The sequence below is a fragment of the Bubalus kerabau genome, chromosome 2 (assembly GCF_029407905.1).
Source record: "Bubalus kerabau isolate K-KA32 ecotype Philippines breed swamp buffalo chromosome 2, PCC_UOA_SB_1v2, whole genome shotgun sequence".
NCBI lineage: Eukaryota > Metazoa > Chordata > Mammalia > Artiodactyla > Bovidae > Bubalus > Bubalus kerabau.
This window is the reverse complement of record NC_073625.1, coordinates 133,910,225-133,928,903: the sequence shown is the minus strand read 5'-3', so window position 1 is coordinate 133,928,903 and position 18,679 is coordinate 133,910,225. Positions and strand designations below refer to the sequence as shown.

Genomic DNA, 18,679 nt, shown 5'->3' with positions numbered 1-18,679 from the left:
GGTTTAAAAAATCTCAAATCCTGCCCTTTGTTGGCTGCTTCGGAGTTGCCCCTTCGCAGACTAGCGATTTATGATAGAAAACACGGCGGTGGTGCTCCATCGCAGCCGGCTCCGGAGCCTGCGCCCCCAGGACTCGCCCTCCGCCCCGGCCGCCAAGCCCGGCCAGGGCCCCAGGCCCCTCTCCAGTGCCCCCTCCCCGCGCGCTGCGGCGGGTGCTCCCGAGCGCCCCGCCTGACGCTGCAGCTGGGCCGGCGATTCGCCATTGGATTAAAAATAGCAGCGTCCCCTTCACCAGCCAGCCCGCCTGCCAGCCCAGGCCCGGGGTGCCCGCTCCCGCCCCGCGGCCGGCTTTCCCCGCCCGTCCCGGCTCGGCTCCAGTCGCCCGCTCAGCCCGCCGCCGTCGCCGCCGCCGCCGAGGTGGGCAGACCCAGCGCTCCGCTCGGCTCGAGTGCGCGCCGCGGCCATGCAGCGCCGGGGCGCCCTGTTCGGCATGCCGGGCGGTAGCGGCAGCAGGAAGATGGCTGCAGGAGACATCGGTGAGCTGCTAGTGCCCCACATGCCCACGATCCGCGTGCCCAGGTCCGGGGACAGGGTCTACAAGAACGAGTGCGCCTTCTCCTACGACTCCCCGGTAAGTGAGACTCGGCGGCAGGAAGGCGCCTCGGGGGAGGTTGCGGTGCCCGCGGCCTTAGGCGGCCGCGAGTCGCCGAACTCGGCCGCACGTGAAGCGCGGGGAGAGGGGGGGAGAAGATGCGCGGTGGCAGCCGGGGACCGGCTCCTCCGGGCGCCGGAGATGGCTCAGGGGCACAGCAGTTCTGCAAACACTTAAGGAGTGCCTACTGGGTGCCCGGCGGCGCTGGATTCCCCAGGGCTGCTGCAGCCGAAGCCCGGGACGGCCGGGGTCATTTGCTCCGCCAGCCTTCTTAGGCTGCCAGGACCCCAATTCCTAGCAGCGGTTCCAAAGCTCCGCCACCGTTTGAAAGATAGATCGAGTCGAAGAGTTCCCTAATCTTAACTGTGCATTGCAGATGGTTTGCGCCCTCTTTGGGGCGAGCACGGAGGGCGGGTGGGCGGATGAGGTTGATTCACTCCGGATGCACGCAGCCCTTCTCTTTCTGGGACCGTTTCTTTGCCCAGGGATTCCCACTCCTGGACAGTTCTGCTTTCCTCTCTGAGCTTTTCTCTCTCCACTTTAAATTACTCCCTACTCCTTTCCGTCAGAACATCGGAAGAAACCGTCGGGTGCTTCCACTGGGGCAGCAGAAATAGAGGGTCTGTTGGATTGTTACGGTTTCCTGAATCCTTTCTCTTTCCCTCCTAAACGAGTCACTTTGACTGAAATGCACCAGTATAAATTATTAAAAGTTCAATCGCTAGTCGTGACCTCAGAGACTGGCGGGGAAAGGCGAGACGCACCACCGCCTCCCACCCGGCGCTGTTGGTGTGTTTTTCACCAGGTTGTATGTGTATGTGTGAGAAGGAAAAAGGAGGGTGAATTGTCCTTTTCGGGAGTCAAAATGGGCTTCAAAGTGACTCAGCTGTCTGGCGTTTATCATGTCTTTTTGAGGACCAGGTTATTTTTATCCATCCACTTTAGAGCTCATGTGTCACTCGGCAGATCTCAATGCAAAAGGGAGGTTTCTGGATTGGAGGCACCGAGGCAGGTTTCACAACAATAGTCTAACACAGTTTGTTCATATTATGTTTTGTTGGATGAAAAGAAAGCCAGATAAATGGCACATGTTCCAAAGTATCCTTATTATCTTGTGAGTTGCTTTCAGCTGATTTCCAAGGCTTTTTGTTTTGTACACAGTGGAGTTGCAGAATTTGTATCCTTTCTGTGATATTTTTCTTTTATGCTAATAATAGATCATTTGGGAGATAAAAGTCTCATTTATTTGCTCATTACTTTTTCTTTTAAAAAGGTGTGTAGTGTGAAGTGAAATGGTTATATTTATTACTTAGCGGCTTGTGATCACGACTTAATGTGTCTTTCAGCAGTGTCATTGTATCCACAAAGTATCTGAAAACGTCATGTTCAGATTTTGTGTCTAGTGTTGAGCAGGTTTCCACTAATAGCTTCTAAAGGTGGAGAGGGATGACCCTGATTAACTTAAGCAATCGAGGATTGTGAATGCCATGGGGAAAAGAGCCCAAGTCTTTTAGGATAATACAACATATAAAGTGGGTAAAAGTGCTTTCTCTTCGTTTAAACTGAGTTACTCTTCAGATTCTTCTTACAAACTTTGTTATTGAAAGTCTTTACTGTGTTTTATAGTGTATGGTAGGAGTGAAGAAAAAAAGCTGATTATTTTACTCACTTTCACAAATTGTTATTGGAAGCTTAGTGTGTGCCAAACACTATTCTAGAAGTATCTTGTCCAGTGTAAACTGATTTCATTCATGCCACAGTAGTTCCTTGGGGAAGACCGGGCTTATTTACAAGGCTGATGAATCAGTGTATTTCTTTATCTATGTTTCAAGGGAGGAAGAGAAAGAAGATTTTATAACAAGTTATATTAAAGTACAGTGCATGATAATTTGAGATCTTTCCCTATGGTACTTATTTAGCACTTCATCATGAATCTCATAAGGGTTCTAGAGCACCTACTATGTGCCAGCTGTTACATTCATGGCTATAAGAACCATACAGAGAAAAATTCATTGGTGCCAAATAGCAGAGACTAATCCACCAGTGCAGTAGGACTGTGGTAGAGAAACAACCAAAATCATCTGAGTGGAAACAGTAGCCATCCTTGCATTGGATACTTTTGAAAATGGTCATAAACAAGGATGGTTAGAAATAAATAGAACAACATTCTAGGCCACGTAAATTATTTGTGTAAACACAAAGTGTGAATATTTTCTTTTTATTTGCTAGTAATGTATTTGGAAGAAAAAGACTGATTTGATAAGCAGTGAGGTCAGAACCAAGCAGAATAGAAGATGGGGGCCTTGAATGCCAAGAACAGGATCTTGAATTTCATGTGGTCAGTTATGGAAAGCTCCTGTGAGTAATATGATTTAAAGGGGTGTTAGAGGAAGACTGAATTAATAATTTTTATTTTGCGTCTCCCATGTCTAAGGTGTGCTGTGACCACTTTTGCTATTCTTCTCCTTCGTGGGTGTGAAGTGGGACAGCGTGACAACTCATTTCAGTGTCTGTCTCCTTCCTTTCTTTCCACCTGCTAGGGATTTGCACAGAGCAGATGCCCAGTAACAGTTATTTTGGAATGAGTGAGAATTTGTCTTTTCATCTACCAATTTGGTCCACTGTCTCACCATGACCAGGAAGGTTCATCTCTCCAGGACTTGGTTCATCTTGCAGGACCTGTAATGGGACCTTCCTGGAAAGGGGGGCTTTGTGTTCCCAGCTGCTGGCCCAGCATCTGGTATATGTACCAGGAACTCAATGAATGTCTAGGAAACATACAAATTATCTGTGGTTATGGGTTATGAAAATGGTAAGGATACACCACATGGGAAACACTGGGAAAGGAATCTTGTAGGATTCTCATGTAGAAAGTGGGACTTTGTTGTGGGGGACAGATGTGAAAGAAAGAGCTGGACTGGCAGGGTTTGAATTCCAGCTCTGTTAGCCATCTTTGTAACTTCTGTGTGTCCCAGTTTCTCCAGTCTGCAAAATGAAGACGATAATAGATCCTACCTCATGGGGCTTGTGGATTAAATAAATATGTGTGCCTGGCCAATTAGTAATTGCTATAGGAAGAAATGGGGCTTCCCTGGTGATTCAGATGGTAAAGAATCTGACTGCAATGCAGGGGATCTGGGTTTAATCCCTGGGTCAGGAAGATCCCCTGGCAAAGGGAATGGCAACCCACTTCAATATTCTTGCCTGGAGAATTCCATGGACAGAGGAGCCTGGTGGGCTACATACAGTCTGCTGCTGCTAAGTCGCTTCAGTCGTGTCCGACTCTGTGCGACCCCATAGACGGCAGCCCACCAGGCTCCCCCGTCCCTGGGATTCTCCAGGCAAGAACACTGGAGTGGGTTGCCATTCCCTTCTCCAATGCATGAAAGTGAAAAGTGAAAGTGAAGACGCTCAGTCGTATCCAACCCTCAGCGACCCCATGGACTGCAGCCTTCCTACATCCATGGGATTTTCCAGGCAAGAGTACCAGAGTCGGGTGCCATTCATACAGTCTATAGGGTTGCAAAGAATCAGACATGACTAAAAGCTACTAACACTTTCAGTTTCATAGGAAGAAAAGAAAGAGATAAGAAGTTGTAAGCCCAAGTGTTTGGTTGTCAAGGGTTTTGTAGAAAGTTTGACATAGTTAAGTGGGGGAAATTGGTTCATACTTCTGCTCACAACCTTCATGAACTGCCATGCAAAATCTACTCCCTCCTCCTTAGTTATTGAGCCCCACCTTCATCTGAATATACCTTGTCCCATCTCTCCCCCCTTTCTGTGTTGCCAGCGCTGAGGAGTCCAGACTCTGGGTCTTCAACCTGTGGAGACTTTTTTTCCTTTTCCGGGACCACCTTCCTCTCTTGGTAATCTTTCAAAGCTCTTTCTCAGCCCTTTCCTTCTGCTTTAGACTTCATCCTTTCCTCTGAAGCCTACATTACTTAGGGTCTGTGTTGTACAACACGGCAGTTAGAGTCTGTCTTATATGGTTTGCCATCATTTTGTTTCTTTTTACCCACTTAACTGGTAGTTTTAAAGCATCTGCTGCTGCTTCTGCGAAGTCACTTCAGTCGTGTCCGACTCTGTGCAACCCCATAGACGGCAGCCCACCAGGCTCCCCCGTCCCTGGGATTCTCCAGGCAAGAACACTGGAGTGGATTGCCATTTCCTTCTCCAATGCATGAAAGTGAAAAGTGAAAGTGAAGTCTCTCAGTCCTGTCCGACTTTTAGCGACCCCATGGACTGTAGCCCACCAGGCTCCTCTGTCCATGGGATTTTCCAGGCAAGAGTACTGGAGTGGGGTGCCATTGCCTTCTCCGTTTAAAGCATCTACCAGGTACAAAGCCTTGTACCGAGCACTAGGTAGGAGAGGAGCAGGGCCACAGGGCTGGCTGCTAATTATGCTCTCGCCCCACCTGTGTGAGTGTGGGGAGCTGGGCTTATGTCCTGTCTCAGCTGGGGTCAACTGAAGACTGAGACAAGGTCTTTGGCCCAGGCCTTTTATTTTGGAAAGGTATCCCAGGGAACAGAAGAGGAAGAACGTCCAAAGGAATAGGGACAAAGGGAAGGAAGGAACGCCAAACGAAGGTGAATTACTGGGCCAGTGCTCCCCACCAGGACTCTGGCAAACTATCAGTGCCCCTCAGCACTGCCCCGGGACCCGGAAGAAGAAAGTGTTTATCCACTGGCTCCAGAGGCTGGTCGGTCAAGGGTGCCCCAGGGCTGAAACACTTGGACTCTTCCAGGCTTGTGTTTGTGCCTGGGAGGCTAAGTGGGCTCCCTGCAGGCTTGCTGAGACAAGCAGCCTCTGAGAATCGAGAGATCCCAGTGCAGCAATGAGGTTGTCAGGCCACTTGCTACGGTGAGCAAGGGCACACACCCAAAAAATGGCTGTGAGACCAGCATAAGCCATGTCCCCCTCACCTCTTCTTCCCTTCCAATGTCAGCACTATTTTGTAAAAAGGAGCTCTTCCCCCATTCTCCAAAGCTCTGAGATCTCTTAGTGATGCTGAGAGTGATGTTGGTTCTCTGCCTTCCTTGGGAGTCTTTGCAAATCTCTGGGAGCCTCAGTTTGGTAGTTTCTGGTGTAGATATCCATCAGGAAAGGCTTTGAGATCATCTCTTTGTAGGCAAATTTCATATTAGGGGCTCAGTAAATTCTTCTGTGATTTACAGTAAGAAATGTGTATTTGATTTTTGTTCCTATTCTTGGCACAGAGCTCCTAAAACTCTTGGAATTTCCGAAATGATAAGAGCCATGAAGGTGTCTTTCATTATTCTTAACAATCTCCTTTCAGCCACACCTGAGTTTATATTAGAGGCTTTTGGAAAGCCCCTGGTTGCCAGGGAAACCAACCTAGTGATTAGAAGGTTGGAACTTTCAGCCCCTCCTCATCTCCTGGGTTGTTGTTCAGTCACTCAGGTATGTCCAACTTTTTGCGACCCTGTGGACCGTAGCCTGCCAGGCTCCTCTGTCTGTGGGATTTTCCAGGCAGGAATACTGGAGTGGGTTGCCGTTTCCATCTCCAGGGGATCTTCCCCACCCAGGGATTGAACCTGTGTCTCCTGCACCGGCAGGTGGATTCTTTATATTAAGCCACCTGGGAAGCTCTTACCTCCTGGGAGGGGAGAGGAATTGGAGATTGACGTAATCAATAGTGGCCAGTGGTTTAGTCATTCTCACCTGTCTGATGAAGTCAGCAGCAACAAAAATCCCTGAACTCTGGGGTTGGAGGGTGCTGAGGGTCACAGAACTCCACACTCTTTTCCCCCTGCCCTGCCCATCACTTCTTCTGGTTGCTCATTGATATTCTTTAACATCCTTTGTAATACGCTGATAATCCTGTAAGTAAATTGTTTTCCTGAGTTCTGTGGGCCGCTCTAGCAAATTAATTGAAGCTTCGAAGGGCTTCCTGGGATACTGTTTATAGTCGGTTCTTCAGAAGCTCAGGTGATAACCCAGCCTTCCCACTGGTGTTTAAGGTAGGGGGGCCGGGGGAAGCAGTCTTGTGGGGCTGAGTCTTTAATGTGCGGACTGTGATGGTAACACCAGGTAAATAGTGTCAGTGCGTGTTAGTCACTCAGTCGTGTCTGACTCTCTGCGACCCCATGGACTGCAGCCCGCCAGGCTCCTTAATTGAGTTAAATTGTGGGGCACTTGGTGCCTATGGAGAGATGGAGAATTGCTTCCTGTGGGAGAAACACCCTCTCTCCATGCCCCCCACACACATTTGGTGGCCAGAAGGGAAGTATTCTGTAAGTAGAGGAGAAACTATACTTCTGTCTTTCCTTCCTTCTCCCAATATGTGGGTTTGCCTGGTACTACCTCAGACATTGCTAATAATAATAATGACAGCTTAATATTTGTACAGAGCAGTGGTTCTCAACGTGTGCTTCCTGGACGGGCAGCAGCAGCAAGTCCTGGGAACCTGTAGACATGTCAATTCTTGGGTCCCTTCGCAGACCACTGAAACAGACACTTGGGATTGGGGGTCTAGCAAACCTGATTTGAATAGGCTTTCCAGGTGATTCTGAGGCATGCCAAAGTTTGAGAGTCAGCGACAGGGCGTTTACTAGGTGCCTGGGAGCATTCTAGGCATGTGTTTATTCATATGTTAACTCATGCAATCCTCAAAACAACCTTATGCTGTGTGTTGTTATCATTTTGCAGATGAGGAAACTGAAGCACAAAAGTCACACCAAATATTAAGTGGTAGACCTGCGTTTTGAATCCAGGTTATCTGGCTCTAGAATCTCTTTTTGTTCTTTGTACCACTTTAACCATGTTAATTATACAATTCAGTGCGGTAAGCACATTCACATTGCCATGCAACCATTATCACCATCCATTTCCAGAACTTCTTTATCATCCCAAACTGAGACTCCGTACCCATGAAGCAATAACTTTCCATCCCCCACTACCTCCAGCCTCTGGTAACCACTGTTATATTTTCTGTCTCTGTGAATTTGCACATTCTAGATACCACATGTAACTGGGATCACAGAGTATTTGTCCTTTTGTGTCTGATTTATTTCACTTTGTATGTTTTAAAGGTTCATCCATGTTGCAATATGTGTCAGAATTTCCTTCCTTAGAGGGAATGATATTCTGTATTTCTTACAGACCACATTTTGTGTATCCATTCATCTGTGGATGGACATCTAGGTGGTTTCTACCTTTTGAGGATCATGAATAAAGCTGCTGTGATCAGTGACATACAAGTATCTGTCTGAATCGCTGTAGAAACAGTGTTTTTTACTCTCGTGCTGTGTATGCTGCCTTCTGGGCATTACGACTTGCCATTATGGGGCTTGCTTGTTTCCCAGGGGGAAGAATAATTTAGGACCTATGTGGAAAGATCCTCCTTCTAATGGATAAACAGATAAAAGATAGTAAAGCAAAATTTAGAAATTTACACATTTTTTTTTCCTCTTTGAAGGTGTAAATTTTAAATATAATTGGTTTCACATATCGAAAGTTCCCTTCTGGGCTTTCCTGGTGACTCAGTGGTAAAGAATCTGCCTTCTGATGTAGGATACACAGGATTGGTCCCTGGTCGAGGAACATCCCACATGCTGCGGAACAGCTAAGCCCGTTTGCCACAACTGTTCAGCCAGTGCTCTAGAGCCTGTGCTCCGCAACAAGAGAAGCCACTGGAGGGAGAAATCCACACGCTGCAACTAGAGAGTAGCCCTCACTTGCTGCAACTAGAGAAAAGCCTGCACGAAGACCCTGCACAGCCAAAAATAAATAAAATTATTTAAACAAACAAAAAAGTTCCCTTCCAAAAGCAACTGACTAAAAAGTTGTTTTACAGTAAGAATTCTCAAGCTTTTTGGACCCTTTATTCTTAAACATTTTTGAGGACTTCAAAGAGCTTTTGTGTGGTTTCTATCTATTGATATTTACTATGTTAGAAATTAAGACAGAAAAACTTAAAACAACTTCCATTCTATTAGCTGTTAGAGTGATGATATAATCAGATGACATATAGACTCTGAGAAATGCTCGTGAGAGAATGTGAGTGAAAAAAGACAAGTAAGTTCATTATGAAAATAGTTTTGACCTCCCAGGTCCCTTGAAGGGTCTTGGGGCATCACAGGGTCTCCAGGCCATACTTTGAAAACCAAAGTTCTAGAGTTTAGGCAGGAAAAGTACAGCTGGTTACCCCAGTGACTTATCCTGCCTGCTCTGTGGTTTTTGTAGATTCACTTTTTCATATTTGTGTTGATCAAATAACTTGTTACTCTTAGCTCAACCATGTCATCATAGTCTACAGATTCATTCTTTTTAAAGCAAATTAAAACTTACAGAATTTGACTCTTTGAAAACTGCAACTATTAATATTTGGACCTGGAGATTGTTGGTTCTTTCAGAGAAGAGAATTCTTCATTCTGTTGCCTGTAAGTTTTATTGTAGGGTCCTCTGGCTGGGCTATTTCTTTGGGGAACCTTGTGTTGCTGTATCCTGATTTTTTTCCCTTTGACCACTGGTTAGGAGACTTTTGTTATCGCTTGTCTAGAAACTGAAGATCTATCTGCCAGGACTCAAGGAGCTGAGCAGAAGAGGATGAGGGTGGTCTCAGCATCTGGATATTGAATACCAGCTATTTCATATACTGTCTCCTGGATCTCAACCCTATCCTTGTTTTGATCCCCATCCTTGATGGCAGGATTCTGATTTTGGTTCTGCCAGAGAGATTTGGAAGGTGAAAGAGAAGAAGCTACTGTTGCTATTGCACATGGCAGATGTGAGTGTGTCCTTCTGGGACTCATGGGGACATCAGTCATGGGGGCAGCTGGGATCATTGGTGCAGTTTCTTGTGATGTTTGTGTGTTCTGATTTCCTGAACTAGAGTGGTGGTTTCTCTGACCTTGGCTCTTACAACTCTTCCCGTGATTTTGTCCCTCTATTTCCGTGTTAAATCCCTTCCTGCCTGAAATACCTAGAATAGTTTGCATTTTCTGACCAATTCTGGACTGATACACGTACATGACACATACATTTCTAAGTCTCTGTGTATTGTGGCACCCCTATTTTTAGCTGAACCCATTGTCCCACAGACCTGCATTCTGTTTTTACCTGCTTTAGAGAATAAATCGGTAGTTTGCTAGTGTGGGAGGACACAACTGAATGACTGCAACAACAGTGTGGGGAGGGACTTCTTGGAATGGAGAAGGAATCTTGGGCCCTGAGTGTTACCTACACAGATTTTCAACTTTTCCTATTCATTTTAACTCCTTTTCACCCCAATTTCAGAGTAAGCTGGAGTTGTTCAGTCACTGTGTCCAGCTCTTTGTGACCCCATGGACCATAGCGCACCAAGCTCCTCTGTCCTCCATGATCTCCTGGAGTTTGCTCTAATTCATGTCCATTGAGTTGGTGATGTCTTCTAACCATCTCATCCTCTGTCATCCCCTTCTCCTGCCTTCAATCTTTCCCAGCATTAGGGTCTTTTTCAGTGAGTCAACTCTTCGCATCAGGTGGCCAAAGTATTAAAGCATTAGCATCAGTCCTTTCAGTGAATATTCAGGGTTGATTTCCTTTAGGATTGACTGGTTTGATCTCCTTGCTATTCAAAGGACTCTCAAGAGTCTTCACCAGCACCACCGTTTGAAAAGCATCAATTCTTCAGCTCTCAGCCTTCTGTATGGTCCAACTCGCATATCCATGCATGACTACTGGAAAAACCATAGCTTTAACTATATGGAACCTTTGTTAGCAAAGTAATGTTTTTGCTTTTTAATATGTGTCTAGGTTTCTGAGGAGCAAGTATCTTTTAATTTCATGGCTGCAGTCACCATCTGCTGTGATTTTGGAGCCCAAGAAAATAAAATCTGTCACAGTTTCTACTTTTTCACCTTCTATTTACCATGAAATGATGGGACCTGGTGTCGTGATCTTAGTTTTTTGAATATTGCATTTCAAGCCAGCTTTTTTACTCTCCTCTTTCACCCTCATCAAGAGACTCTTTAGTTCCTTTTCACTTTCTGCCAGTAGAGTGGTTGCCGGGAGCCAGCATATTGCATATTGCATATTGAGTGCAGCACTTTCCACAGCATCATCTTTCAGGATCTGGAATAGCTCAACTGGAATTCTATCACTGCCAGGAGCAGGAGCTCCGCCCAAAGGTCATGAGGAAGGAGGCTCGGCACATGCAAAGGCGGGATCAAGCCTCAGGAGTCCCCCTGGAAATTCTTGAGCATCTACCCCCAAACCAGAGTCTGCCTACTTTCTGCTTTGTGCTCTCACCTACACCTCTGACTTTACGGGGGCTGTCCCCTACTACCTCTCTCTGAAAAAAGAGTTAGCTTACAGCTCCAGTTAATTCCTGGGTGTGACAGTGTTTAACCTACAAACTCCTTTGGAAATCCTCTAGCCTGCCTGAATAGGTTTTTCCGGCCACATGTGATTGTTCAGAGCCTCCCAACTGTGAGAGGCAGGAGATGTTCTAAACTGTCTAAACACAGATTCCTTTGAGTAGTTAAAAGATTGATTAGAAATTGTATTGGTGAAGGGTTTTTCACTTATTGGGCCAATGTTTGCTGCTAAGTCTCCATACTCCTTACCTACTGTGTCCTTGGCAGTGTATTGATTGATATAATGGGTGTATAGAAATATAAGTAGTAGCCTCAATGTTTGTAACCTTGGACCCTTGAGTTAATTCTTTTCTTGATTGAGCCCACCTCACCTTTGCCCTATAGGAATGCAGCTTTGTCCAATGCTTTTTTGGAGGCTGGTGCCTGACTTTGGAATAATCACCTTTAGAGAAAAATAAGTTTCTTAAAATGTTAACAGGCCTCCTGGCCAGAAGATGATGTAGATCACCTGAACTTTTGCATATGATAAGTTTGAAAGCTTGGCTTCGATTAGGACCAGGAACTGCTGTCCTTGCATGACTCCACCCCTTCCCCCATTATCCTCTATGCACAGCTTAAGGTATAAAAACTACTTTGGAAAATAAAGTGCGAGCCTTGTTCACCGAAACTTGGTCTCCCCATGTTGCGCTCTCTCTCAAATTCTGGCTGAGTCTCCATCTGGAGTGCGGAACCCGCCATGCTTGCTAATTATGCCTGGGCTTCTAAGATCTGACTGGGGAGGCCTCAGTGTCTCCTCTCCTTCGGGAGAACGGAAGGATGCCTGTGGCCTACGTAAGTGGTGCAAACTTCTTGTCTTGAAGTTTTATTGGTCTCCCGCGTAAACCAAGCTACTCAGCCTCTTCTCCACTGAATTTTCCTACTGAGCTATCCTCATTCTATTACTCTTTACATCTCTAATTAATATCTAATTGAAGCTATTGTATCCTGATCCTCGCCGACGCCATCCCCGCTTCGAATACCCTGGATCAGCAGGGGCTGGACCCCGGCAAGTGGTATCATCTGCATATCTGAGGTTCTTGGTATTTCTCCTGGCAATCTTGATTCCAGCTTGTGATTCATCCAGTCCAGCATTTTGTGTGATGTACTCTGCATGTAAGTTAAATAGGGTGACAGTGTACAGCCTTGTCATACTCCTTTTCCAATTTTGAGCCAGTTAGTTGTTCCGTGTCCGGTCCTAGTTATCTAGAGTCTTTTGGAAATTCTGGGGTGTAAATCAGATTGGATCTTGTCTTCCCTCTTGTAAGCCTAGGGTTCGGCTTTGTCAGCTCATCTTGGTCTTTAGTGCTTATCCACCTGCAGTCCAGTTTCCAGATTTTGTGGTTTATGTTTTAGAACATCACTTAAATGTTCTTTATTTGGGTTTCAGAAAGGAGTGAAATTGACATATGTGTGTGATCAGCCGTTTGTACCCTAGAATCCTACTTTTCTCATCTAATAATCAAGAAGTCACTTGCCATCCGGTTCTGTCAGTGGTTAATTACCTTTAAAGTTGTATCAGTTTTAGAGCTTTGAAATGTAAGAGATGATGCTGATCCTGCAGGAAACCTTTTGGGAAAGTTTGTGTTCTCAGCTCATGTTGAACCTGGTTACCTGTGCAACTCTGAATTCTCATTTCACTCTCCTGCTTTCTTCTTCCTGTGGATGGATCTCCGTTCAAGTGCTGCGGTTCATTTAGTGCCCCAGGCTGGTGGATGTACCTGGTCATTCACTCTGCTCCCTCTCCCTCTCTGTCTTTTTAAACAGTTGTGTAAAACACTCACAACATAAAATTTACCGTCTTATTTTAAGTGTATACTTCAGTGGTATAAAGTAGATTCCCACTGTTGTGCAACCATTACCACTACCCATCTCTGGAATGCTTTTCATCTTACAGAACTGAAACTCTGTCTCAATTAAACAGTAATTCCGCCTTCCTCCTTCTTCCCAGCCCCCGGCAAACACCATCCTATTTCCTGTCTCTATGAGTTTGACTGTTCTAGGTATCTTACATGACACCCCACTCCAGTACTCTTGCCTGGAAAATCCCATGGATGGAGGAGCCTGGTAGGCTGCAGTCCCTGGGGTTGCTAGGAGTCGGACACGACTGAGCGACTTCCCTTTCACTTTCCACTTTCATACATTGGAGAAGGAAATGGCAACCTACTCCAGTGTTCTTGCCTGGAGAATCCCAGGGACGGAGGAGCCTGGTGGGCTGCTGTCTATGGAGTCGCACAGAGTCGGACACGACTTACGTGACTTAGCAGCAGCAGCAGGTATCTTACCTAAGTGGAATTTATCCTTTTGTGACTGGCTTATTTCACTTACCTTGTTTTCAAGGTTCATGCATGTTGTAGCATGTGTCAAGATTTCCTTCCCTTTTAAAGCTGAATAATATTCCACTGTATGTATATAGACCAATTCAGTTCAGTCACTCAGTTGTGTTCGACTTTTTGTGACCCCATGAACCGCAGCACGCCAGGCCTCCCTGTCCATCACCACCTCCCAGAGTTCACCCAAAATCATGTCCATTGAGTCGGTGATGCCATCCAGCCATCTCATCCTCTGTCGTCCCCTTCTCTTCCTGCCCTCAATCTTTCCCAGCATCAGGGTCTTTTCAAATGAGTCAGCTCTTTGCATCAGGTGGCCAAAGTATTGGAGTTTCAGCTTCAACATCAGTCCTTCCAATGAACACCCAGAACTGATCTCCTTTAGGATGGACTGGTTGGATCTCCTTGCAGTCCAAGGGACTCTCAAGAGTCTTCTCCAACACCATAGTTCAAAAGCATCAGTTCTTCAGCGCTCAGCTTTCTTTATAGTCCAACTCTCACATCCATACATGACTACTGGAAAAACCATAGTTTTGACTAGACGGACCTTTGTTGACAAAGTAATGTCTGTGCTTTTTAATATGCTGTCTAAGTTGGTCGTAACTTTCCTTCCAAGGAGTAAGCATCTTTTAATTTCATGTATATAGACTACATTTTGTTTATCCATTCAACTGTCAATGGACACTTGGGTGGCTTCCTCCTTTTGGCTATTTGGATAATGTTGCTGTGAATATAGTGTATTCCTTTCTCTTTATGTCACTTCCCATTAGTGATGGGGTTCCATCTTGGCCTCCTCTCTTCTACACTGCCAAGGCTCAGGTTCTCGTTACCTCTTGCCTAGACTCCTGCAGAAACCTCTTAACTAACTTCCTTACGCCCCTTCCATCTGTCACATTGCATTCCCAGTTGTTTCTCTAAAACATGGGTCTTGTCACATCATTTCCCTGCCTAGGAATTTTCAATAGCACTAATCTAAAAATAGTAAACAAGTCAGTTTATCACGTTGATCTAACTTGCCTTGCTAGTGTTGTCTCTTAGCACCTGCCTATTGACTGCATTCCCTTTGGCCTTAAGGACTTTTTCTTCAGATGGTCCAGCTTTCATTCCTCTGCATGTTGGCCTGTACTCTTCCCTTAGCTTGGAATGCCTTCTCCCAACCTCTCACCCCCTGCACCCACTGATCCCTAAAACCCAGCTCAGGAATGTTCCTGAGGTGTTCTCCACACCTCCAGCCCCAAGCTGGGCTAGAGATTTATTGTCCATCTCTATCATGGTTGAGGTACTGATTGTTGAAGATACAGAGTAACTGAGATCTTAGAGAATTAAAGGGAAAAGAGTAGAGGACTGAGGGAATTGACTGGTGGTCCAGTGGTTAGAACTTGGTGTTTTCACTGCCTGGGTTCAATCCCTGGTCAGTGAACTAAGATCCTGTAAGCCAAGCGACACAGCCAAAACAAAAAACAGTAGAGGGCAGAAAGCTGTGCTGTTTTGTGAACCTGTGCTAGTAAATCTGTATCTTTTCTGTTTTTATATTTTTTAAAAATCATAAGCATACATTTTAGAATAAAACATGTTCTTAAAAATAACCAATGCTGTATTTTTATTTTATCATATTGTCTGGAAAGTTATAAGCTGGAAAAGTGAGGGAAAGGTGTCGCAGCTACTTGCTGAGTGTTTTGTGTATTGTGATTCTAGATGCCCCAGGGTCTTGGTAAAAGTAGCCACACATGGTGATCTTGGGGAGATGACACGAGAGCTGGTCTCTGTGAACATCACCCAGGCCTCTGTGCTACTGCTCCTGTTCAGTGTTACGGGTGATCAGCCCAGGACGACCCTTGTCCCCATGTGCAGAGGAGATGTGAACAAGAGCACCTATTTTTGGAGCTGGAACAGCAGGACAAGGCAGTAATGACAAGAATTTGATGAATCTGAACATGTTTCCACACTAGAGATGTTGCTTAAGGTACAAAAGAATATGTGCTTCCTGTGGTAAGATTAAAAATAAGATTTTGTTTTGTGTCAGTTAGCAAGGACTCATACTTATTTAGAACCTCCAGTACTGCTCTCAGTGCTATAGTGGAGGTGTGAGTATTAGGAGAGAAACAGAGGACCACAGGAAAAGAGGGTATGATCGGGATCTTTCTATCATAGTGGAGTGTCTATAATGAGTCAAATACCATATGAGGTACTTCTATACACACCACCTCATTTAATTACAATAGTAACTGGCTTATAAATGACAGTTACTGTTGTCCCGTTTTACAAAAGAGGAAGCTGAGAGTCAGGGAGGTTCTGTAGACTTGTATGTGACAGAGATGGGATGTCAGTCCTGATGCGTCTTGAGGTTAGACCCTGAAGCACTGTTAGGATATTCAAGTTGTGAACAGTGTGGCCCTGAATGGAGATCTCAGGCACAGGAGGAGTAGGTAAAGACTGGAAGAGTTATTAGCCTGGACAGTCAGGTGGGACCTGAAAAGGGGGCATTTTGGAGCAGGGGAGACAAGGCGTGGAAGTGGAACCAAGCTCAGATGTGTATGTGAGAGGCTTCACTAGCTAATGGGAGAGAGGATTATTGGGGAGACTGGAAGGCAAGGCTGACATCTCTGTGGGAGATTGTCTTGATAAGATTAGACTAGACTAGCAGGCCAGTTAAGAGCAAGGGAAGAGCATGAGGCTGTGTGACTGTGAGAAGACTTTGAATAGTAATTCCCAGGAGTTTCTTATAATATCAGAGGGGGTTGCCTCCATGAGGGTGTTGGCAGTGGGAATAGAGATACTGGGGTGGTAGAACTAACTTGGTAGAGATTTCGATGGAGGCTGTGGTTCAACTTGGTGACAGAATATGCAGTGGGAGAAGGCATGGGAGGAGTTAAAGATGACTTCACGGCTGGTACCCTGGAAGATGGACTGAATCAAGGACATAGATGAGGGAGGTGAGGCAGTCAGATGCAGTGGGCAAGTACTGCGTGCCCTTGGGGAAAGCTGCAGACTGGCATGGCGCTCAGAGGTCAGTGTTCAGACTGAAGGGTCTGGCAGCCCCTAGTTTAGAGACTCAGGATTTGTGAGTAGCCCTTCCTTTCTAAGAGCCCCAGGGTCCCACTTCTTTGCTCCTGGGGTCTTTGCCCCCAGGGTTATTGAGGGGGCAGCAACTAGCACAGGCCTCTTGGCTTCCTGCTGATTGGCTTAAGTTCCAGAAAAACTCAGACAGGAGCCTGGGGCAGCATTTCCAGCCTGGGGTTTTGGAAGCAGCCTCAGTCCGTGTGGGCTGTCTCTCCAGACCCCCAGCCAACAGAGTGCGACCACTAATAGATCAGTTTAGTAGATGAAGTTGTCGTTTAGTCGCTCAGTCGTGTTTGATTTCTTTGTGACCCCATGGACTGCAACACACCAGGCTTGCCTGTCCTTCACTGTCTCTTAGAGTTTGCTCAAACTTGCGTCCATTGGGTCGATGATGCCATCCAACCATCTCATCCTCTGTCACCCCTTCTCTTCTTGCCCTAAGTCTTTCCCAGTATCAGGGTCTTTTCCAATGAGTCGGCTCTTTACATTAGATGGCCAAAATATTACAGCTTCAGCATCAGTCCTTCCAATGAATATTCAGGACTGATTTCCTTGAGGATTGACTGGTTTGATCTCCTTGCAGTCCAAGGAAGTTAATATGGAGGCTGCCAAACCCTGCAGTTGCTTTACTAGCATCTTGGACTCCCCCACCCCCAACAGTGGATCTTCCCACTGCTGTAGTCAGGGAGCCATCAGCCTGGACAGGTCAACTCCAAGAACTTAGCTGTCCTTTTCATGTTTGGGGAGTTGAGCTGGCAGGGCCTGCTCCAGCTTCTCCCGTCCCTTGCAGGATAGCCTAGGAGAGCACCCAGCCCAGGCTACTTACTCATTTGAGCGGAATGGCTCTCCTTTGTCTGCCCTTTCTGCTTTCTTGGAATGAAACAGCCTTGAAAGAAAAGAAGTATCTGCTCTTTTCTCCAAGCACCTCGCCCGCCCCCTGACAGCGTGTGCTTACCGACAGCTGCCCACCTAGCTCCTGCCACCAGGATGACATCTGCTTCTCAGTTGCACCTGGAAGCATGTGGGGACCAGACTGGCCTGGGTCCCAATCCCATCCCACTCCCCGCCGCCACCCCATACTTCTTACTACTTAATAGCAACAGGACTTCATCGAGTGCCTTGATTTGGCTACCTTTCTCTGAGCTTTGATTTTTACCTCCCTTACAAGGTTGTACTCATGGCTGCCCATGGAATGTTCCTTATTGCTAGCCCTATCTTTAGTGTGATGTGGTGGAGAGATGCCTCCGAGAAGACAGTGAAATGGGATCTAGAGGGTCTGGAGGTTACCACAGAGGGACATCCTGTACTTAGTAATTCTTTGTGAGGCTTGTTCTATAGCGAAAACCTTGGGCATGAGTGTTTGCTTGCTGGCCTCCTTGAGGGGAGCTCTGTTCAGGGCTGTTGTGTGTGTGTTAGTCGCTTAGTTGTGTCCAACTCTTTGTGACCCCATGGATGTAGCCTGGCTGTCCATGGGATTCTCCAGGTAAGAATATTGGAGTGGGTTGCCATTTTCTTCTCCAGGGGATCTTCCCAACCCAGAGATTGAACCTGGGTCTCCAGTACTGCTGGCGGATTCTTTACTGTCTCTGCCATCAGGGCTGTTATTCATACTCAAATTTAGCTCTTATTGATGGGCTTTTATGCTTAGCCTGGAAGCCTAATCTCTGTGTGTAATGTAGTTATTCAGGGGAATCGCATCCTGAAGAATTCTTAAAAATATTCTTAAAAATATCTATTCTTAAAAATAATAAGACCCCTGACTTTAAGAGGTTTTTTACCTTTGACAAAGCAGTTTCACGTTTTTTTTAAAAAGATGTATGCTGGGAATTACTTAGATGGATTATAGCTTCAGTTCAGTGCTGCTGAAGATGTTCACCTCGTCTTCATCCTCTCACAGTTTTTGTTTTGCCCGTTTGTCCTGTGAGCATCATAGTAACTACTGCTCCTCTTGTTCTGCCCGAACCCTTCCTAGCTGTTCAGGTGACAGTATCCTCATTGCTCCAAATACCCAGAGCAAGGATTTTGTTTTATGCTTAGGGGAAAAGTTAATAAATGATGCCTCTGTGGAACAGTAAATTTACAGCGTGTCAAAACCTGGCTGCTTGGACTGTGCTTCTAGTGTCGGACCAGGCTGTGCAGCTCTAAGGTGTAGGAGTTCCCTGCAGAGAGAGTGTCAAAGTTGGAGCAAACTAGAAGAAATCATGACTGCATAACATTTCTATTTTTTCTTAACACTTCATGGCCACAAGCAGGATTTATCAATGTTTAGCAGAGAGGCCGA

The 18,679-nt window shown here is 46.0% G+C and overlaps 1 protein-coding gene across 3 annotated transcripts in view; it reads left to right on the top strand.

Annotated features, from left to right (window-relative positions):
- Positions 1-326: 326 nt before the first annotated feature.
- USP13 (ubiquitin specific peptidase 13) overlaps positions 327-18,679 on the top strand; it is a 133,801-nt gene continuing 115,448 nt past the window's right edge. The window contains exon 1 of one of the 3 annotated variants that reach the window (XM_055568972.1): positions 327-631. In XM_055568972.1, the coding sequence (XP_055424947.1) occupies positions 464-631 (168 nt within the window). In that variant the 5' untranslated portion in view covers positions 327-463. Of the gene's footprint in view, positions 632-6,320; positions 6,497-9,378; positions 9,403-18,679 lie in introns of those variants that run through there. The other 2 variants (XM_055568974.1, XM_055568973.1) reach the window with 2 other exon arrangements.